Source organism: Phyllostomus discolor, chromosome 3, assembly GCF_004126475.2.
Source record: "Phyllostomus discolor isolate MPI-MPIP mPhyDis1 chromosome 3, mPhyDis1.pri.v3, whole genome shotgun sequence".
Classification (NCBI taxonomy): Eukaryota; Metazoa; Chordata; class Mammalia; order Chiroptera; family Phyllostomidae; genus Phyllostomus; species Phyllostomus discolor.
The window spans coordinates 38,899,802-38,923,083 of NC_040905.2; the positions used below are offsets into that span (position 1 = coordinate 38,899,802).

At 44.8% G+C, this 23,282-nt stretch overlaps 1 protein-coding gene across 4 annotated transcripts in view; it reads left to right on the forward strand.

The window, feature by feature from the left end:
* The first annotated feature begins 1,471 nt into the window (after nt 1–1,471).
* Nucleotides 1,472–23,282, forward strand: part of LOC114507880 (regulator of G protein signaling 7 binding protein) — an 86,890-nt gene continuing 65,079 nt past the window's right edge. Inside the window, exons 1-2 of one of the 4 annotated variants that reach the window (XM_028525936.2) lie at nt 1,472–2,361; nt 3,282–3,448. In XM_028525936.2, the coding sequence (XP_028381737.1) occupies nt 2,197–2,361; nt 3,282–3,448 (332 nt within the window). In that variant the 5' untranslated portion in view covers nt 1,472–2,196. Of the gene's footprint in view, nt 2,362–2,545; nt 2,836–3,281; nt 3,449–23,282 lie in introns of those variants that run through there. The other 3 variants (XM_036020330.1, XM_028525927.2, XM_036020329.1) reach the window with 3 other exon arrangements.

The window sequence follows — 23,282 nt, forward strand, 5'->3', positions numbered from 1 at the left end:
GTCCCGCATGACTGCCCTCAGTCTTCACAGACAGATCACCAGTATCAAGTCCCCAGGTTACCCACACTTCCATTTGACCGGGCTACAAATTCAGGGGTTCCAACATACTTTACCTTTTAGAGTTAATCATTTGCTAGAATGACTAACAGAACTTGGGAAAGCACTCTCCTTACCTGTTATTATAAAGAATACAACTCAGGAATAGCCAAACTGGAGAGGTGCATAGGGCAAAGCATGGGAAGGGGAACCCAAGTGTCCACGGCTGTCTGGGCAAACCTCCCCCAGGGACTCCATGTCGTCAGCCAGAAGCTCCCCAAACCCCACCAATTTGGGGTTTTTATGAAGATCTCATTGTAGATTTTCATGATTAAATCATCTCCAACCTCTCTCCCTAGAAGTTGAGGGCAAGAGGGGTTGGACTTGGTCTTTCTGGTGACAAGAGACTTTACTTACCACTCTTATGGCTTATGAAGGTCCAAGGGTTTTAGGAGCCCTGTGTCAGGAACTAGGACAAAGACCAAGTATCTTTCTTTTTATATCACACCATCCCATTATTTTTACCTGACTTGTTAAAAAAAAAAATCTAACATCTCCTTAGAGTGTTAGCCTTTCTGGCTATATTTGGCTCTCCCTGTCCCTGTGTATACTCTACATATCCCCCTATGAAATTGATCAGGAAGCTCTGTGAGTTCTTCACTAGGCTTCTCAACACATAATTAGTTCCCCTGTGGGAGACCTCTTTGTCCCCTCCAAAGCTGCCCCAGCACCCAGCATCCTCAGAGCATTGGGATTGAATGCTCACTTCATTTCACTTCCTCCCTGAAGAAACTCAGGCTGTACGTGGTAAGGATGGACTTAAATGGTCCAGGAACTCACTCCCACCCTCTCTCATGCCGGCATCCTTTCCACTTTCAGAGGCCAACTCCATAGGCCTCCATGTTACTGATGTCCCATAAAGGAGAAGAAGGTCATTCCGAGTGGCGGGGAAGGCCTGTTGGCTCTCACTTGTGCATGTCTCTGTTGGGAAACTCTCAGAGCAGGGGGTCCTGACACTCTGGAATGCAAAACCCAAACTTTACTAATTAAAACGGGATGAGATGAAGACCAATTTGACTGATGGCCTCAGTGCATTCTGCCCCACTGGCTTCCTGTCCCCCTTCTCAAAGACAAAAAGCAAAAACTCCACAAGAACAAAACCCAGGGAAACAAAGCTTTCCTAGTACGTTATCAAGACATCTTCCTTTTGAGTAAAAACTCCACTGCCTCCTAGGTTTGGGCTTTGATAGCCTGTGGCCCAAGGGCCCTCAGACAGAGAGGCCTCAAGCCCACACTAGTTGATTTGAAATCCCTGTTTAGATCCCAGCATGTGACAATGTGCTCCACTCTGGTGACACTTTTCGTTTCTAATAATAGAGCAGATGAAGTAATATTGCCATTGATGTTCCCGGGGATTTGATTGGATAAGTACATAAACTGTGGAGGGGGAGAGGGTTGTATGGACGGATCACATTAGTATTCCGGTCCTATCAATGTGCTGGGCCGCGAAGAACGTCAGCGGACCGATTCCCTGCGTCCGCCAGTCCCGCCACAGATTCATTTGGGATCCTCAAACAGAGGAACCCATAGAGACAAGGGATCAAGACAGGAGATTAGAGCCAATTGCCTGCTTCGGGGACCGCCAGCCCTTCCAGGCCTGGCAACGGGGAAGGGAGGGGAAAGACGAGCCCAGCTCCTCTGCGGGAAGACACTGAAGCAAGAGCTACACTCGCCCCCCTCCCCTCGCCCCCCACCTTGCAGCACTAGCTTTGAAAGCTGCTCCCCCATCTGAATGGAAACTCGGAACCGTGGGGAGGCGCGTTCCTTCTCGTCCAGCCTTGCAATCTATGCCGAGGGGAAGGTGGTGCGAGCCAGCGCCAGTGCCCAGCTCCCGGGACAGGAACGGCAATGCTGCTGAGCAGAACTTGACTGAGCCTCTTCCTCGCTGCTAGTTGAAGCGATGCTGCACGGCACAGCCAGCGCTTCCCCGGCTCTCCTTCAAGCTGAAGGTTACCCACCCGCGCAGCCAGCCCCAACCCTGTGAGTGCCGCGCCTCTGGTTCTCGCTCCGGCTGCTCGGCGGCAGCGAGCAGGGCAACGACTGGGCCGCCCGAGCCGGGGCGCACTGCACCAGTGGCTTCGGCTTGGTGGATGTGTATGCATGAGTTCTGCACCGAATGGGCGCAAAAAGCGCCCCAGCCGGTCCACCCGCTCCTCGATCTTTCAGCTCAGCAAGCCCCAGCTGCAGAGCGGGGAGTGGGAACGCAGGGGCAGTGGCTCCGATTGCACCCACAAAACACAGCGAACCCTGGACGACTGCAAGATGGTAGGTGAAAACTGCGCCTTTTTTTTTTTTTTTTTTTTTTTTTTGGAGGGAGAAGAGGTGGGGGAATCGTGTATGTTAATCATTTGTTTGAGTGCCAGCCACTCCCCCACCCTTAGCGCTTCCATGCCGATCACGTGCACAAGCACTATTTTTAAATCTGCAGTCCTCTAGATTTGGGGTGACACCCAGGTGGTGGTAATGGCCCCTCAAAGAAGTGCCACGGGCAAGAATCTTGGGGTTGTGCCTCTAACCCCTCTGAGAATGGTGGACACGGAAGACACCGTGAACTGGATTGCTCACCAGGGAGGGAAAGGACAGGGAGGTGGGGGTGCTGCTTTGTGGGGAGACGGTAGAAAACAAACCCAAATAGAGCGTGCGAGGCGATGCGGAGGGAACGAAGGTTCCATCTCAGAAGCTGTAGCAGGTCTTCCCATCAGGCTCTGGAGTCTGAGTAGTTCAGTGGCCCCGCAGAAGGTGAATAGTTTGCCTGTAACAACCCGCCTTTGGCCTTTATCCCCACGCAACTTCAAATTCATATCCTAGCTGTAGGAGACGGGAGAGTTCTATGGGAGAGTTCCCAGCATCGCTCTCTAGTGACCTGGGAGTGGCAATGGTAACGCTCCAAATATGCTTTCTTGGTCTTCAGAAACGGAGTCCGAACGGGTGGGGGTGAGTAGGTCTCGAAATAGAGCTTCCATGACCGGACTTACCGATGGGAGGGAGAAAAAAACCCCTTGCCTACGAAAAAGAGAATTTACCATCTTTGCACCTTAATCTTTAAATAATTTGTAGGCTTTTTAAACTGGAGATTGGGCGTGGGGGGGGGGGGGGGCTCCAGTGTCAGTGAAGCCCTTGTTTATGTACCCCCAAAATGGGAAATTTTCTGGTTGTTTCTTGAAAGAAACTCCCTTCTTTTCCAGCTTGTCCAAGAGTTCAACACGCAAGTGGCCCTGTTCCGAGAGTTGGTCATTTCTATTGGGGACGTCTCGGTCAGCTGCCCCTCACTCCGGACGGAAATGCACAAGACAAGAACCAGAGGCTGTGAAATGGCCCGTCAGGCGCACCAAAAACTTGCAGCCATCTCAGGGTAGGAGATGCTTGGCGTTAGGTGGTTATTCACACGGCATGCGTGCATACTGACAGCTATTTTGGTGGTCAAGGACTCATAGGTGAAGTGTGCAAATTTGGGATTTTAACCAATCATCCTGAGATCAGGGTTCTTTAAACAAACTATGGGCCAAAGCTACATCAAGGGCAGTCTAATCATCATGCCCTAAGATTATTTTGTCATCTGCTGCTAAACATCTGCACAAAAGCCCTGTTCAGTGGAAGGAAAATCTTTGGTAAATCCCAGATTTACTAAACTATTTATACCATGAGATAAATAAAATCCCTAACATGAAGTCTTGGATCTAATTGACTCTCTGATTTGCTGGAGCTAGGCAAGAGGGAAGTTTTTTCTTGTGTTGTATTTTTGTGTGTATGTGCCTTTGGGGGAGGGAGATACAAGTAATTGACATATAGCATAATATTTAATGCCAATATTATACATAGTGACCATTATTGGGATATAAAGATTAGGAAACCATATGTTACCTCTCTTAATAACTAGTTTACATTTGAAAACAGGCATTTTCTATGATAAAAACAGATACACTTTACTAACCTCCGTGAAGTGAGCGAGAAATAAAATCTTACAAACCTATTTTATTCGGTAGAAATATTGAGAAGCCTTATCCTTTTCTGTTTTAATTGTTATACGGTACTTAGCAGGAAATGAGTCTCGAAGGTGGAGGGAAATTGTTTCAGGAATTGAGGGAAGAAATGCAGCTATAATACATATCAGACAAGAATGGAGAAAAAAGAAACAGGAAGGGGAATCATGATGGATTAAAAATGATTACAGAAACAATGATTTAGAAGGAAAAGTAAGTTTAAAACGGATTATTTTATGCTTAGGGCTCAGAAGTAAATTTTGTGTCCAAGAGTGTCGAATGGGGTTATAGCCATGGTCCCTTTAAGTTGGCATTCAAATTGAGGACATGTCCTAATCAGAGAAGGCGGACTGCCAAAATGAATAAGGTGTTCAATTTATTCTATTTTACTATGTATGCGACTCAGGTTCCTCTAAAGGCTTAGGAAATTAAAATCCTGAAACTAATGGCTAAAAGTTGAATTTTGAGGGTCTGAGGTGGATTTTCTTACTCAGGGGTTTGCGGCCTTTTGCTCCCTGCTCACTTGTTACCTGAGGGTTGATGTTATCACGGGCCGTTTTATAAGAATTAATGGGAAAATATATTGCACTTGGAGCCGTGCAAAGCTAAGGCCAACTTGATAAAATATTCTAAAGTAGAATTTGAAATGGTTTCCACCTTAAAATAATAATTAAATACAGTTTAACCGTTCTAAGAAATGACAGTAATGTAACTAGAGGAAATCCCGTTAGCTCTCACCATCTGGGCTCCATTTAATGAAGGATGTAATTCCCTTAGCGGAATTCCATTCCTGATGCTGCTAGTTATGTGGGCTCTCATTTCAGACTTGAGGTGAAGGCTGGTAGGGAGGCTGTAGGATTCATCTTAAAATTTGAAGCATATTAGGTAAGTAAAGCAAAAGTTTTGGGGGGAATGTGTAGAAAGTCTGGATTTTTTGAGAGCCCATTATTTGTCGCACAATCCAGCTAATTCATGGAACAATCCTCTGAAGGAGGATTACTATCTTTGTCCTACAAATGTGTCTCAGAGAGGTTAAGGAACCCCCCAAAACTACATATTTAACAATCAGCACAACTTTGCTTCAGCCCTACCTTTGCATGCTCCTGAAATCCATGATCGTTCCTCTATATAATGATGCCATTCCAAAAAGTGTTATGTAAAAAGGAACGAAGTACTGAGACACACTAACAACATATGGATGAAACTCACAAAAAAGTGTACTAAATGAAAGAAGCCAGTCACAAAATGCCACGTATTGTAGGATTTATATATGAGATGCTCAGAGAAAGCAAATCTGTAAGAAGCAGTAGAGGAGGGGTTGCCTAGCGCTGGGGGTGGGAACAGGAAGTGACTGCAAATGAGCCTGAGGGATCTTTTGGGGCATGAAAATGTTCTAAAGTGGAATTATGGTGATAGTTATGCAACACTATATTTACTGAAAACCACTGAACTGTGTACTTAAATGTGTGAATTTTAAGGAATGTAAAGTATACATCAGTTGTTGTTTTTAAAGGTGTGATCACCATCACCATAATTAACATTTGCCTTCCCTTGGCTTTATTCTTTCCTGCTTGTGTAACTGTTAGTGAAAGGGAATGAGCTGTAAGGGATGGGAAAGGAAAACTTGGCTCCCCGTGCTTTCATCAAGATGCCTGCCTGGCTGCTAGAATCTAAGCCTGGTGTTTGCTCTGCGTAGGGTTACAAGTGAGAAAAAGGAGTAAATGAAGTCATTCACTTCTCACCAGCAAAGACCACTCCTTTCCTGTCTACTGCCTGGTTTGGGGCCAGAGGAGAGAGACAGGGTTGAAGGAGGACAGGGCAAAAAACGAGGAGGAGGTGAGATAAAATAGAAAGAGAAAAAACAATGCCTTTGAATTAAGCAAACCACAAGTGCTCCATCCCTTTTATTCCTGACCAGCTAAAACCCTCGAGGACTGGTGACCACAAAAGAACTGTGTTTCTCACTGACTGGCCGTGGTTTGAAGGCCATCTTCACACACACAATCACAACACTCTCTCAAGTTGTGTTTGGATCAGCAAAAGTTTGGGTACAGCATTTTCTTTCTTTCCTTTTTTTTAAGATTTTATTTATTTATTTTTAGAGATAGGGGAAGGGAGGGAGAAAGAAAGGGAGAGAAACATCAATTTGTGGTTACCTCTCACCTACCTCCTACTGGGGATCTGGCCTGCAACTGAGGCATGTGTCCTGACTGGGAATCGAACCGCCGACCCTTTGGTTCACAAGCTGGCCCTCAGTCCACTGAGCCACACCAGCCAGGGCCAGACTTTTCTTTAAAGGCATCTGATGATTTCTGGACTGAGCCAGCCAGATGAATCAGATGTCTCCTCTGACTGGCTTGATTAACCACGGTTGTTGTCCCTTTACAATGCTGATCCTCTCCTAGGTATTAAAACTAAGAGGGGCCTTAAAGATCACTTGGTAGAGTGGTCCCCAAACTTCTTTTAGCAGAAGAACCTCCCCTTTAAACACAGAAAGCCAGAATTATAAGACCAAAGTGGTGTTGCACTGCAGTGTGTGTATGTTGGGGTTGGTGTGTGTATGTGGAGGGGGGTGAGTGTGTGTGTGTGTGTGTGTGTGTGTGTGGCTGTCTTGGCCCTGTCTCCATGGTCTTCCTTCCCCAAATGACTTCTGAGACACCTTTGAAGAGTCCCTAGGGCTCCACAGCAGAGAGAGAACTAATTTAGCACAATTACCTTGTTTTATATTTGACTAGTCTAAGATTTAGAGGATCTAAGTGACTTTAGAGGCACCTGGTCAAGTATACAGGAAGATTTTGCATTCAGGCAGGCCTGGGCAGAATAACATCTTTTGTGACCTTGATGGAATTAGACTTAACTCTCTGAATCCCAGCTCGCTCACCTGTAAACTAAGGGTCACGCTCCTCGAGCGGTTGAGAGCATTAAGGGAGTCCGTGACACGTTGCCAGGCCGAGGCTGCTCTAAGACTGGAACCCAGGTCTCTTATTCCCCAGTCTAGCGCCTGTTCCATCAACCACACCACCTTCTGAGAATGAAGAGAGAGGAGCAGAGCACAGCACACAGGCTAGGGGTGACCTGGAAGAGCCAACACCCTCCAGTGAATCCTGAGAGTCTTTGCTGGGGCTGGCAGGCTGGTGGTTCAGATTCCTTTCCCTGTACTGCTTCTGTGGTGTCTGTTGCACTGGACTTTCTTCACAGCCTTCTGCTAGTGTCTGCTGATGAAAGTGAAAGTGGAAGTTGGGAAAGAGCATTGATCCTAAATCAGATTAGAACTGGAGGAAATCCTGGCTTTACCACTTATTAGGGATGCATGTATATTGATAGGCAAGTTGCTTCATGGGGTGGGAATTGGTAGCCTGGTACAGTGGTTAAGTACATAGACTTGGGAGCTAAACTGCCAGTGTTTGAGCTTCAGCTGCACCACTCACAGTGTGATTGTGGACAGAGGTATCATCTCTCTTTGCCTCAGTTTCCTACTCAGCAAAATGGGATTAGTAAGCAATGGGACCAAAGCATATGGTATTGTGTGGATTGAGTAAGTTACCATCCATCAAGCATTTAAAAGACAGTAAATGTTATTTACTGTTAGTGTAATTATCAATAAGATTTAAAATTCAAGTGGTCAAGATACAGTTATATAAAAATATATTTCTCCATCAAATATTTTTTCAAATAAATGTTTTGACTGGAATAAATTTGTTTTACCTTAGTTTCTTACACTATGTTCCAATGAATTTTCCAAGTTAACATTTCCCAGATGGTTATCAAAAGGCCTCTTCTTTAATACCTTAAAAAGATTACAGAAATGTGAGGGTTCAAAAGTAGTTTAAAAATGTTTTCTTTGTATAAATTGGCCTGGATGCTTCATGAATCCTATAATATTTATGAAATCTACTCATGTAGCTCTAGTATAATCTGTGTGGCATGGGACAAGTCTGTTAAACTCTGAACATCTCGGTGAGAGGACTGAATCCGCGTGGGGAGTCAGTGTGTCAAGGTAATTCATGTAGAAGCACATAGACTTGGTTTACAAGCAGAGCCATGGAAACACGCACAATGGAGGAAGTTTGAGGATCGAATTCCAGAAATAATTGGCCAAGCTGTGAACATAGCATGATCACAAAAAGAATCTTAACCTCCTAATGGCTTTCTGGAACAATATACTGGATATCTTAGAGATCCAGATCCACAAGTTTCAGGGCTTTCTCTCCAGCAATTATTTTTCTGACCAACCATGCCTGTGTTCCTCTATTTTTCTCCTAACATCTCTCCTCGCATTCTTTCTTCTATTTATTTATGTATCGGAGGGCTCTGTTTTAGTTTTATTTGATTCCTCGTTGACTTTGCTGCTCTATTTTCTCAGGCCCACTTCTAGCTGGTTCTTCTCTGTTTCCTATTCTGTTTCCTGGCAAGCTGAGAAGTGGGGGAGGGGAGGAGAGCACCAAGGCCCAGTCGGGGATGCTCCCGTGCAACACTCGGGCTGAGGCAGCAGCAGTTACGTGGGGTGGTAGAGGACAAAGTGCCTGGTGACCTGGAGGCCACTCTCTCACCTCTCTTTGCCCCACATGCTGGAGGAGGCCTTAAGTGTAGGTAACAGAGGCCTGGTTGGCAGGCATGCCAAGCCACCCACTCTTGTCCTTAATTTTCATTCCTAGTACAGGTGCTTTTGCTTTCAAATGTTCAACTCTCGCTGGTCAAACAGTGAAAGGCAAGTTATAGCTACACCAACAGAATATGCTACCTATCGACCATAATGCTGGGAGAACAATTCTTAGTGTGATAGGACTGCAGTATCACAAACTGGGTGGCTTAAACAGCAGAAATGTCTTGTCCCTCAAGTCCAATATCAAGGTATAAGCAGAGCTGGCTCCTTCTGAGGGCTGAGAGGAGGAATCTGCTCCTATCCTTTAGCTTTTGGTGGTTTGCTGGCACTCCTTGGCTTGTTGCTGTATCTCTGCCTTCATCTTTCCATGTCCCTTTCCCTGTGTGTATATGTCTATGTCCAAATCTTCCCTTTTTATTAGAACACCTGTTATATATTGGATTAGAGGCCCACCCTACTGGAGTAGAACCCCATGCTAACTTAGTTTATTATACATGTAACAACCTATTTCCAAATCAGGTCACAGACTGAGGTGCTGGGGGTTAGGACTTCAACATATGAGTTCAGGGAAAGGAAGGGAGACATAATTCAACCCACAGCAAATTCTCTTGAACCACGTGCAGTGGAATGCACATTTTGGCTTGTTTTGCTCAATGGGGATGGAGTTTTGCCCAGAACTATCTACATACTCTCTCAACACTTTTGCACAAAAACTTCCCAGTGCCCAGTGTTTTATCACTTGCAAGACTGCAGCTCATAGCAGGGGCGGGGGTTGTGACTGTGGAATAGAATGCTTTCTGTATGAAATGGATGTGTCCACAAAGGTACTCAGTCCTCAATACGGTTGGCATCTCCCTCTCACCAATTTAATGACTAGTATCTGAAGATGGAACCAAGATCCTACCACAGAAGAGAATCCTGGCGAGGGAGAGGCCGCTGACTGTCCACATAGAGGGCACTCACGTTCTCAGGTGTGCATGGGAGAACTCAGCAGGTCCTTGTCACCTGGCGGTGTTAATACTGCTGCTTAAGGACCATAAGCATACTCTAGAACAAGCGACAAAACACTGACTCACGTCAGATTAAAGAAGAGGGCCGTTACTGGCAATGAAACTAAATGCGATATGGAATCTAGACAAGTGCTCTCCGGTTGCTTGTTGAAGTTTAGCCCTTTCATGTTTGAACAATCTAATGGCTTTCACCTTGTTAGAGCCCTCTTAATAGATTTTCCAATTAGAGGGAAAATTAGATGCTAAACCAAACTTTAGGAAAATTTGTCACTTTACTATTCATACTGTGAAGTACAAGAGAGCAAGACTGCGTTCATTCATGTTCGCACCTGAGTGGCACTCGGTAAGGAAATGTACGTCTTGTTTGTTCATTAAGGTGACTTAGTATTTTAAAATCTGGTCTTAAAAGAAACTGCGACTTGACATAGACTTTAATTTAGTAAGACTTGAAAAATTAGATTAGCTTACATTTTATGACATTTCTATTATATTTGACTATTTTTTCTGGATTGTGGCTGAAATGCCATTATGTTCATTTGCTAAACAAAGGAGGGCTTGAGGAGCAGATCTAAGGCAGATTCTGGGGCACAGAGTTTATTATTACAACAAATCGGGGGGAGTGTGTCTTTTAGAATTACTGAAACATGAATTGTGTCTAATGGAGGTTATCTGATAGGATATCATCCCAACATCTGTCTGCTTGGTGGCTTTATACTGAGTAGTTACATAACCACTTTCCACTAAGATTACCTTTTAAATCCACTTTAAACTTTTAGCCCTTAAAAGTTTAACTGTGCCTGATCCAGAAAGATACATGCATAAATCCCAGCTCCCGGGTGGTAGCTATACGACCAGTCCGTTTATTTATTTCCTCTGCTCTACATGACATGACTTTTTAAAAACCTCATCAAAAAAAACTTTTAATTGCTTGTCTAAATATGTATATGTAAACAAATACTAAGATTTGTGAAATAGACTCTTGTTAGGATAAAGTGTCCGAGCCCTTAAACAGAAGAGCTGATTTGGCAAAGAAAGGCCTCCCATCTAATGGGAAGCTCTAGGCACCATCAGGTTAGCAAAATCAACTTAGTGTTGGCAGCTGTAGAGGCCCAGTGACCTAGTGGTCAACAGCAACCTAACTGAGCTGGAGCAAAGGAGGGAGGTGTGTACTCACCAGAAGAAGCCAGACCCCTAGTGGAGTCTTCAGCCACTAAGAAGTATTTTCAAGTCCACATCACCCAGACTCTGTCCACTACTAAGCCCTGTATTGTTTCATCTTTTTCAGTGTCTATTGTCTCTCTTTTTTCCCATTGCTCTGACCACTCTCTTAGTTCAGAATCCTGTCCCCTCAGGCCATCAGCTACTGTAGTGTCTCCCAGTGGTCTCTGTACTATCAATCTGTCACCTCTTCTTTTCAGTTTATTCACTAGATCCAGAGTAACCCTAAAATTCTTCTCTGATTTCACCACTTCTTTACTTTAAAACTTCCAAAGTTTCCCCATTGTCAAAAGAAGTGTTTCTTCAAAAGGGTTTCCTGGATTGCTTGTCTCAGAATCCCCTGGGCGTAGCCTCAGGCCTCGAGAAACAAAATCTCTGAGGAGTAAGGCCTGGAAATCCAAAATTTTAACAAGCATCGCCCCATCCCCCAGGAGACTCTTGAACGCGCTAAAGACAAGGCCTGTCCGCCTGCAGCGGTGATTCTCAACTGGGGCTGCGCACTTGGAGCCACTTGGGAAGCTTTGAAAAATTGCTGGTGCTTGAGTTGCATCCCTAGGGTTTTGGATTTAAATGCTCTGGGATGCCACCTGGGTATTGGGGTATTTTTGAAAGCTCTCCTAGTGAGCCTCTTTATCAAAATGGATTATATTTGGCTACATTGAACAAAAAATTCAAAGGAGCAGTTGCTTAAAGACACCAGGGTTTATTCTCCCACAGAAAAGCAGCCCTGGAATGGGCAATTCAGAAGTTGTCTTGTGGCTTCATGAAGTCATTGTTCTGTGGCCAGGTCTTAGTTTTCGACTTACCTCAACCTCGCTTTAGGATGCAAGATACTGCAGGAGCCCCACCCTTAGCCTGAGTTCCAGACTAGAAGAAAAACGAAAGGCAAAAGGCCCCACTTCCAAGCCGGGTCAGCCCTCCAGGTGTGGTCCCAAACAAAGCTGCTTCCAAAGTTGCATGGTAGGGCACACCTAGCCACAGGGGGACTGGGAAATGCAGTCTTTGCCACTGCCACCTTGAATTGAAGGAGAATCTCATTACTAAGTGAAAGGGAGAAGATGGACACTGAGAAATAGCTAACACAGCCTGTCATAGCCCCCAGCCTGTGTTCTGCGACTTATCTTTTACCACTGAACTTGTAAAAATTCCTTACCTACTCAAACGGTCTGCCCTTTATTCCTTCAGTGTGTGTAACAGGACGGCCCTGTCCTATTAGTGTACATCTATGGTTTCTCTATATAACGCATACTCTTTAGCCATTAAAAGAAGTGATTGACTCTCCTCAATCTCAAGGTCTCACTCAGCATCTCATCAAAGTCTGCCATGCTTCTCACACGGAAACTGGAACAGAAGGCAGGGTATCAAACGGAATAAGACTGTACTGCTTTGAAATGGACTCATGGAAAAGATAAGTGGTTCAGGAAACCACACGAGAAGGCAGGGAGTTAGGCAAGGTGCCTTTGAAAGGCTCGGATATAATTTCCACGAGACAGGATGTGAAATGGGATAGAGCTTGCAAGGACGTAAGGAGTGACACTCAAGAAATCAATTTTAAAAAAATCTACCTGAGATTGATTGAGCGCGGGCTGGGAACCAAAGTATCCCAGGTTCGATTCCCAGCCAGGGTACATGCCTGGGTTGCAGGCCATAACCCCCAGCAACCACACATTGATGTTTCTCTCTCTCTCTCCCTCCCTCACTCCCTTCCCTCTCTAAAAATAAATAAATAAAATCTTTAAAAAAAATCTACCTGAGATTGAATGGGACTCTGTAGCCCCTAATTCCATAAACTATAAACCTATCCAACATCTGCGACAGTGTTTCCTGTGGGGAAATATATTCATGCCCAGCTCTGGAAGTCATCTCCTTCCCTGGGAACCTATTCATAGAACACTCGCCATAGGCCACATGCTTTTAGGTGCTGGAGATACTACAGTTCTGAACAAAGCAGACAAGGTCCCTATGTTGACGGTGGGGATGATTGAACATTGCTATACGTTCTGCTATATAGTCTGAATATTTGTGTCCCCGCCAAATTCACATGTAGAAATCCTAATGCCCAATATGATAACAGTATTGGGATGTGGGGCCTTTGGGAGGTGCCTAAACCCCCAAGGGTGGTGCCCCCATGAATGGGATTAGCGCCCCTATAAAAGAGACCCCCCACTCCTTCCCCCACGTGAGGATGCAGTGAGAAGGCATCAGCTATGAACTATAGGAAGAGGGTCCTCACCAAACACAACCCCGCTGGTGCCTGATCTTAGATTTTTGCAACTCCAGACTGCAAGTGATACATTTCTGTTAGTTATAAGCCGACCAGTTGGCGGTATTTTGTTATAGCACTCAAATGGACTAAGACAAAAAGAAACAAGCCAAGGAAAGAATGTTTCAAATGGTGATAAATGCAGTGAAGAAAATTGGATAGGATGATGCTATTAAAGAATGATGGATGCGATGCGGGGAAGTTATTTGCAGAGAGGGCATTCAGAAGGGCCCCTCTGAGAAACTGACATTCTGACTTAAAGTCTGACTTTGAGAAGGTATCAGTCAGGTGATGTCCAAGAGGAAAGCATTTCAGCCAGAGGGAATAGCGAGTGTAAAATGTCCTGAGGTGAACCAGCCCTGGCATGTCTGAGGGGAAAAAAGACTGGATTATCAATTTGGAATCATCTCATCTTCAAGTAACACAAACCAGATTTCAGTGACTTAATTAAACACATACAGATTTATTTGTCTCACATAATTAAAAACCCAGCAGTAGGGGAGAGCAAGCATCGGTTCATAATTCAAGAACATCCGGGCTGAGGTTTCTGTAGTGTTCTAGGCCTTTTCCTCAAGGTCCCAAGATTGCCGCTTCAGCTCCAGAAACTGTATCCATGTTCCAGGCAAGCAGGAAAGACAGAGAGCAAAAGGCAATTAAGTGTGTCCCTTTTTGAAGGATTCTCTCAGGAGCCTCACAGAGAAACTTCCATGAACATCTAGTTGACTGGGACCGTGTCAAGGGGCTTTCCAGGCTACAGGTTTTATGGCCTGATTTACATACATCTCTCTCCACACTAGCTGTCTCATGAGAACAAAAATACTCCAATCTGTACACTAAACTCATGCTTCTTAAGGCATCCTTAGCAAGACAGGCAGGGCAGGGCATTTGGAAGGGAGAAGTGAGGAAAAGGGTACTGGAACAAAGAGAAAGAAGTACAAGGAGGTCCCTTAGCACCTCCCTCTCCTTTCTGCCCCTTTCCTGTTACTGTGTTTGCCCGTTCATCTGTGCATTCAGCACTGAGCACCTACTATGGGCCAGATACTGTGCTAGGCTTTGGAAGTATAAAGATGAATAAAACCCAGTCCCTGACCTTGAGGATCATATCACCTAGAATCTGTGTAGGGTCAGACAGATGAATAAATCATTGCAAGACAGTGTGATCAGTGCTGTCACAGAAATATGTGGGTGATACTGTAGAAGCGCAATGGAGGTAGCGATCAGCGGTTCTCAAGAGGGTGTAGCCAGGAAGGACGACTTCGTAAAGGACATGCTGCCACTCAGACCTGGCTTTGTAAGAGCAAGTGGCAGTGTCCTTTCTCTTTTACTTGTGGGGCCCCGGGCCTCTACAATGAGTAAACCTTAGGGGACACTATTTGTCTGTCTGGAACCAAGGGAAACAGAAATAGGAGTTCAAATGTGTGGAGAAGCAATTTCTGTGCCATACCTTTTGATCATATATTACTGCATCATTAAATGAGTTCATCTGAAATGATATTTACTCGGAAATCCAGTGGGATAATGCCTTGAAAGTTCGATAGGCTTGCTAAGAAGTGCATTTACCTGTGAGAAACAGAGATTAGCTGGTGGTGGGCTAGTGACAGCACCCACTCTGTAGGTAGGTAGGAGCTGGGATTATTTCACAAGTTTGAGCATGTCAGCACTGATGTTCTTGTGATTCTTTTGGCTCTTCCCCGATGGCCCCCCATGGTGATTCCTTCTAAAGCTAATGAGGGTCCAGGGCAGTCTCTTGATTCTTTCTAGATGAGACCCTGGGAAGCTTTCTAGAGCACCAGATATGCCAGATATTTTTTATGTCTCCACTGTGTAGTGGACTTAGATTCAGAAAGGTGAAATATTTGGTCAAGACAATTGGTGGGCTGGGGTTTGAACACTGGTCTCTCTGGCGCCAGAGTTCCTATTCTTGACACCACACGAAGCTGTTTTCCCAAGGAGCCCTCTCTATGGTGAAGTGGCCCCGGGATCAGCCTGTGTGCTTTGCTTCCCTTCCACTGCCACAAACTATTATTTCCACTCCGAGTGTCTCTCCTCCTCTGGACACACTTCAGGACAAGGACCTCTTTAGCTGGCACACTGCTGATTTGAGGGTTTTTAAAGTTTACTCAGATAGTAAGAAGGGGAAAACAGAAAAGGAGGGAAAAAGTCACAAAATTCTGGCCTTCCTGAAGCTGCCAGCAGATGTGGCCGAACTTGGCTCTGCACTCCAGAGGCCTCAGCACTTCTCTCTGGGCCCCGAAGCTGTCCGGCTTCCTCCCTCCACGCTCAGTCTACTCGAACTGCTCCATCCTCAGGCACCTCCTCCTTGTACTTTTGCCTGAGCAACCACTAGAAATGGCCGTGTTGGATCAGACTTGGGCCCAGGCCTGGGTAGGCAGAATTCCCAGTTTCAACAACTGACCTGCTTCTTCCCAGCAGAGGACATTTGAGGAGGAGGAACACACCATTGCCACAGTGATCCTGGCCACCCAGGGCCACTCCAGACACGAGTGGGTACAGGGTGCAAAGAGAAATGGAGGGAAGGGTGAGGAGTGACCAAGTGCTGGAGGCACTCAGAGGAGAGAGAGTTCCCACTGGGGTGATGGGAACATTCAGGAAAGTTATGCGGAGGCTGGGAGAAAAGGTGGGAAAGACTCACGGGGAAGGAGAATGGCAGGAGATTCCCAGGCTGATCTCCAAACACCATTTCTTCCAGCACCTCGAGCTCTTGTCAATAAATCCACAAGGGCTCCTGTTCTCCCAGCAAATGGAGTTGGCGATCATACTAGGGATCATCTAAGTTGCCCCCTTGGTGGGATTTCCAGTTTTTGGCCATGATGATGGCTTGTTAGGGCTTCAGTCTCTGAGTTTTAGACTCTTATTCCCTTAGCGCATCTAATTTTGAAGAGGCCCAATTTGGCTTAGAATTCTTGATTCCACCCTTACCATCTACTCACTGGGCTGAGGAATTATGTGAAGATGCTTCATTTTTCTCTCTCTCAGTATCAGGAAACAGGTAATTTCTGATTGTTCATCTTTCAATACCAATCTATCACTCTGAAAATTCTTATTGTATTAGAATTAAAGAATAACCCATTCTCCCTCATCTGGCACCAAAATATTTCTGAGGGTGTTTTAAGCTACCAAGTGTGTTAAGAATGAGTGTGGCTTTACTTTATTCTCTAAATTTTAGAGTTAGGTTATTGTTCAGGCACCAGTTGTAGATGTGATATGAAAATGAACTGAGTATCTATTTAGATGTAATCTTTGCAAAAGAAATGTCATCACAACTCACTCTGGGAAAGTCTCGCCTTATGCCTCAACAATTATAAAGGCATTCTCCGACTTCTGCGAAGGCAGCTCTGTGGGATGTGATGGGGGAAGAGTCAGGAAAGGAGAATGATTCAGCTGGAAAGGAAGAAAGAAATTGGGAAAGGGGGACTAATGTGTTCTATAGGAACGAGGCTGTTTAAGGAGTCAGTGCTGCGAATGGACAAAGGAATGAAGCTGAAAGGGAAACAAAGGGGAATACACGGTCGGTCGTAGGGTTAGGGGTTGGAGGCCATGTGTGATTCAGGGTCTCCAAACTCAGGTCCGTCGGGGCCCAGGCTGGCGCTGTGAGAAAAGGAAGAGGCTCAGGTGGGGTGGCGTCAGGCCGGGCACACGCCTGCGGATGCGGAGCGGGCAGCGGACGCCCAGACTTCACTGCTTGCTGACTCCCATGTGGAAATGTGGGCTAAGTGTGCAATCTTTTTGCTTTTTTTTTCTTAAAAGAATCTGTGAATTCCTGTTTGTGTGTGAAATGTCATGATTTTTAAATGTTGGCCGGCAGAAAATATTCGCCAACCAAAAATGGACCTCAGCCATTAGTATCTACCTCTGTAAATGATCACCTGCTTGCTTGCCCGGAATGCATGTGGACTGTTAGATGTGAACAATGAGAAAAACACCAGGATGTCCTATCCTTTGTGTTTGGGTCAGTAACTATGGCCTCTGTTGCCTTCTTAATTTCTTTGTTGCTTTCAGAATGGCACACAGTAGAGTGTTAAAATTTGTCAATACCTGCCACCTCATTTTAAAATAAAAGAAAGAAACACCGACCAAATATAGCAAAAAGAGGGGAAATGTATTCCGGCCGTGAATTGTTAGTTAATTAAGGCCAAACACATTTGAGCCTTATGAACATGTTAAGCATTTCTGGAATTAAAACTAAGGAAAGAAATTCCTTGCCAGTACTCAATATGTCTCTCCTCCCAACTCCAGATTAATGTAGGCCCGTGGATCATCCGTTCTTCGCTTGCCCTTGCCACCCTTGCCCCTGCCTACCCTTCCCTCCCTCAGACAATTGGAACAATAGCTGCCGGGGCCCATATTCCTTCCTAGGTGGTCACATGAAGACCCTTTGGGCTCCCTACCAATGCAGGGGTTCATTGAGCTCATACATGTAGAGTTAACATGGATGCTGTATATAATTCCTTGACTTCCCAAACCTTAGGGTCTCCTAAGAGGTACACGTGCCCTTCCCTGAGGAGATAGAACTCACTCTCCCTATGCATAACTAGTGCTTTACAGGATGCAAAGTGCTTCCACAAATATTGTGTCATTGGGTCCTTTCTATACCTCTGTGTGCTGGGAATTATTTCCCCTATTTTATATATGGGGACACTGAAGCTCTGAGAGGTGAAGCGTCTTGCCTTTGGCCACATAGCCTGGGAGGGACAGAGTTGGAATGAGTAGCCAGGTCGCATGCTTTCCAGTCCACAGCCCTGACCACTGCCCCACAGATACCACTCTCCCTCGTCCCCTGTGATGTGTCTGTAAGGAATTTCTATACAACCAGAGCTGACACCCATGCAGGTTCTTCTATCTCTTGTAAATGGATGGGCATCTCCCCATTTGTACTCCCTCGGTGCATGTTCTCATGCAGATCCAAGGACTCCAGATCATAGGGCAGGACAGCAAGGAGTTCCCAGGAGCAAAGCTGCCATAAGGAAGAAGGAATCGGCACTTTGCTGCCGTTTCTAAGAGAGTGGTGCTTGGGGTTTGGCATGGCCCCTAAACTCTTCCCAACCCAGCCCCTTGGATAGAACCTGTTAGTATGAACTGAAAACTGAATCACTAAATGCTAGAGCTTTGCAGCCCAATTAACTTTGCTTCCAGATGCTTCTGCAAATAAATGGAAGGCACAGCAAGCAGGCTTTTTCTAACTCTCCATCTCTGACCTGAAGGAGTGGTGGGTAAACTCCTCATTCCCAGCCTCGAGGTACAATTTCCAGCTCCACTGGAGCCAGAAAGGGGAAATGACAGGGATGGCCAAGTTCTAGTCTGATTGGCATCTCTGTGGGACAGGTGGGGCCTGAGGCTCAGGCCAGTTTATTGTGACAGTGAGCTGTTTAGACGCCTACCAGTATTTTCAGAAACACAACCTCAGGGTTGGAGAAGCCTGGGGAGGCTGGCTGCCACCAGGCAAGTGAGGGCGCAGGGCTGGGAGCTGAGGGCTCATGCTAAAAGGCTGTGTAGTTGTGAGAACAGGGGGCTGAAAAGCCCAAAACACAGATTTCCCTCAAGCTGTAGCTCCTCCTTTGCCCTCCAGGCCTTCCCTTGTCCCAGCTCTAAAGTAAACATCCAGAGCTCTCAAACCTGAGCAGTTACAGTTGAGAAGTTACACTGCTCTTTCAACTTTCATGATAAAACACCCCGTGAAAATTGACTAAGAAGTCACCAGAGTATCATACGTGGGTGCTGTTCGTGCAAGAAAAAATAATCGTGGGATGTTTCGAGTTCCCCCTTTAACTTGCAGGAGCGAATGCTGGTAGGATCCCAGGACACCTCTCTGTGTGGTCGTGATCCCAGAAGGCTCCTGGTGGAGAGCAGGGATCCTAACCCTGCTGCACAGCTGAAGCCCCAGAGGGGCTTTTGAAAATACGGATGCCGGGCCTCACCCCAGATCAGTTCAACCAGAACGTCTGCGGTGAGGCCCTAGACATGATATTTTTAAAAATTTCTGTGGGCGATTTAAGAATCTTTGGTAAGGGATTGAGAGCCACTGGTATAGAAGAAAGAGGCCCAGACTGGTAGTAGTCTAAACTGTTAGCCAGACTTTCAACTGGGTATTTTGATCAACTCCCTTGACTACTCTGGACTGTAGTTTTCATATAGTTTCTAAGTTTTCTTTAAGCTGCAAAACTATAAGTTCATTACAGCATCACTTGCAACAGTGAAAGCTGAGGAATGATCTAAATATCCAAACAGCAATTAAACAAATAACAATATACCCAAGTGCTTATAATACTATACACACATTCAAAATGGCATTAAGTGAAAAAAGCAGATTATAAAAACAATTTTACAGTATGACCCTATTTTTGAAACAAAATGAAACCCTACACAGCTAGATATAATTGCAAAGATGTACACCGAAATCTTTAGTTTTTCCTTTCTGGGTAAGTGACCTTCATTTTCTTTTCTTCTTTTTACATTTCTCTTTTCTGTATTCTCAGTACTACTAAGTAGTCTGAACTAAATACTAAGGGGAAAGAATCTACTCACACAGGTGAAACCTTGAATATCAATCTTGAATACAGGTCTAGGAAATTTCAAATATAATCACTCTTACATATGCAGAGTTCTAGCTCTTACATTTCACTGTGTGCAAAAACCTGACATTTTGCTTGCCCTCTAGGTTACCTTCAAAATGTCGTACCCTTGGACTTGTTCATCTTCCTGATTTGGACTTCCTGATCTAAAATATATATATGGAAGCCTTTCTCCTGCAGCATTTGTTTGTCCTGGGTCCTGATGGGGCTGCCCCCGTTTCATTGGTGAGAATAATTAGAGAGGAAGCAGAAGCGAGAAAGTCAGGAGGACAGAGAGCCAGGAGAGAAGGCTCTTGATCTGTTTTTCCTCCCTAGAGCATTCTGTCGTATGTGTGTGTGGGTGTGTTGGTGGTCAGAAAGCTAAAATGAGACACCGTGAAAAGACTTAGCACACATTTAGGCACGCAATTGCTTGTTAAATTTCAGTTCATTCACGCATTTTCTCCGCCTCTGAAAGAAATTACTTCGCTACCTTAGAGCACTCTCATCCCTAGCAAGCTTCAGTTTCCACCCCTGAAATAAGTTGGGATGATATTACAGTGTTAACTTTACTGGGTCTCTGGGAGAATTAAATCATGTGATACAGGTAAAGCACTAGGAAAACATCAAACACATAAGTGCTTATTACATGCCATTATCATTACACCTTAGTCAAGTATTCCTTAACCAAAAAAACTCGAATTATTGATAAGATTCTTATCATAATCCAGAAAAAAGAGAATTGTACCAGCTTATGGCTTTAACAGTTTGGGATAGGAATGATAAAAATAGATTGGAAGATTATATTTTGATTAGAAATGTATTTTTTCACCATTTCAGTCCTTTAAAAATGTATTATTTCAAGCTTTGACTCCTCTGTGATTTGACACCAAAAATAGAATATTTCATTTCAGAAAGAATACCTTGGAGAAACAATGAGCCACCAATATAAGCGGTTATACTAGAAAATGACTTTGAGTTTAAGGAAAGTATTTTTCTGTTGTAAAAGTGACTAGAGCTTTAGAAATATTTTCAAAGCAACACAGTATATGGATATAACATAATGAACATGTCTTGACTTTTGTTGTCAGGCTCAGGGTTCAAAAAAACCAGGACTGGGTAGAGAAATGGAGGGAAAAGAAACTTCTTCAGTTTACAAGCTTTATGGAAATGGAGTATGAGAACATTGGCTGGTGAGCCCCAAATTTGTGATGTCCATTGGAACCATCTGGGGAGCTTCAGCAAGTACTAGTGCCTGGTCCCACCCCCCAGAGACTCTGATTGACATGCCATGGGGTGTGGCCTGGGCTCCAGAATCAATTAAATATCCTCAGGTGATTCAGATACATAGACAAATTTGAGAACCACTGGCACAGATGAAGGATCCACCTGAGCAAACACTCCCCCGACCCGGCCACCGCATGTCTCCTTCTCTGTTTGCCCAAGAGGGGGTTCCCAGGGTGCTGCAATGAAGAGTAGCCCTGACGTGGGGCCCTCTTTCCTTCCCCCTTTTTCCTGCCCTCTGCTGGAAGAGTTACACCAGCTGCCCAGCAATAGTTTGTTTCGTCATCCAAGACCAACAACCCGATGTCACACTGTAGCCATGGCTGTGCCAGCCTGAGGCCACCTCCTCTTGTTGCCTCTCCACCTCATTTTCCACAACTCTCCCTTTAGCTGCGCCTATGTCACATGACGAGAAAACTTCCATTTGTGTCCACTTAAGAGCCTCCTTCGGCAGGACTTTAATTTATACTAAATGACATCGCTAAACCAGGAAAACATGTTTTAACCACTAATTTTAGTTGGAAGCCAAAGTTCGGATAGCGGCCTCGAAGGAGCTGGTGACCAGTGAGCAAACGAGCTGTGGTTGGAGCGCTGCTCATTGTGTGTGTGTCTGTGTCGGGGAGGGCAGCTGGTCAAAGAGAAACTTAGGTTTTGGAAGGAGAACGAAAAAGTTATCTACCCATTTTTTCAACATAGTCTGAGCTTTCCTGCTTACATTACAATAAGGTTTTGTTTTGTTTTGTTTTGTTTTGTTTTGTTTAACTAGAATTTGAAGCCTCTTCCCAGGGTCTATCTAAAAATGAAGCCCTGGCTGGTGTTGCTCAGTGTATTGAGCAGAGGCCTCAAACCAAAGGGTCACCAGTTCGATTCCCAGTCAGGGCACATGCCTGGGTTGTGGACCAGGTCCCCAGTAGGGGGTGTGCAAGAGGCAAACACACATTGATATTTCTCTCCCTCTCTCTCCTTCTCTTCCCCTCTCTCAAATAAATAAATAAATAAATAAAAATGAAAGTAGGAAATATACCATGGTAGATGTGGATTGTGTGTAAAATGAGATTATAGCAAAGAGATTTTGTGGCCTAGGATAATAAAAATAGGTCTACAACTTAAAAGTGCTATCATGATCAGATAGCCCATATTGTCCATAGAGCATAGCTGTATGATATTTTTATTCTAGTGCTGTAGGTGAGGAAACAGACACTCATAGAGTTTAACTATCTTTCCCACAGTCACACAGTCAATAAATGGTAGTAAGGTCAGTCCACTAGACTTCAAAGGCCACTAGATTTGCACTGTGTTGTGACTGGAAGAACACAAATAATGTCTTAATATAGCTTAAGTTTATTAGATAAATAGATTTATCTTCATTTTATTCATAACTGCCAGGAATAAGCTTAGCTCTGTTATTGATCAGTAATTACAATGTATCAATTATGTTTTCTTTGTTTGGTTGTTTTTTTGTTTTGGTAAGCAAGATTAGCCTGCTCTAGATATCTTAAACAAATAGAATTTCTTGAAAGATTATGGGGCAGGGGGAGGATTGTACAATCAAATTCGAAAGCTCGAGGGAAGGCTTAGAAGATTGACACAAACCGAGAAAACCACAGAGACTGCAAAGCAGAAACAGGCTGGCTGAGATGTTGCCCCAGCCAGCGCTGACAGCCGCTGGCGGCCCAGTGAGGCCCAACCACCCCTTCCTCCTAGGTCCACACCCTGCAGCGCAGAGCCCTGGCAGGAGGGCCCAGCTGGGCAGTAAGCATCCTGGCTGCAGTCAGCCAGGCTGAGGCCTTCTTCCTTTCACCTTCTAGAGCAGAAAGCAGGACATTGTGACCACTAATAATGCCACTTTAGTGCCACTGATAATGAGGACTCTCCCCATAACAAGAGGGTTGAATATTGGATGGCCAAAGAAATGGCAAATGTCCCCTCGAGAACAACAGTAGTTAAAAATATATATCTCTTTTTCTTGCAGTTTTAGTAACTCTCATAAAAGAGGTTTCTAAGGAAAATTACAAGCTACTGTGAAAACAAGAATATTTTTCTTCATTCTTTTAACTTAAAAAAATCTGTGTTTAATCACTCAAAGTCATTGGAGACTTCAGTCAATTTGCACATTGAGAAGCAAACACTCTGCAGCTGGGAGTTTGTGAGACACTCTGTGGGCACACAGTCTCTCTCGTTAGCTTTCCGATGGAGTGCCCATGCATGGAGAAGTCGCCCCATGCAGGAGGGCCAGGGTGGCTGTGAGCCAGAGTCTGG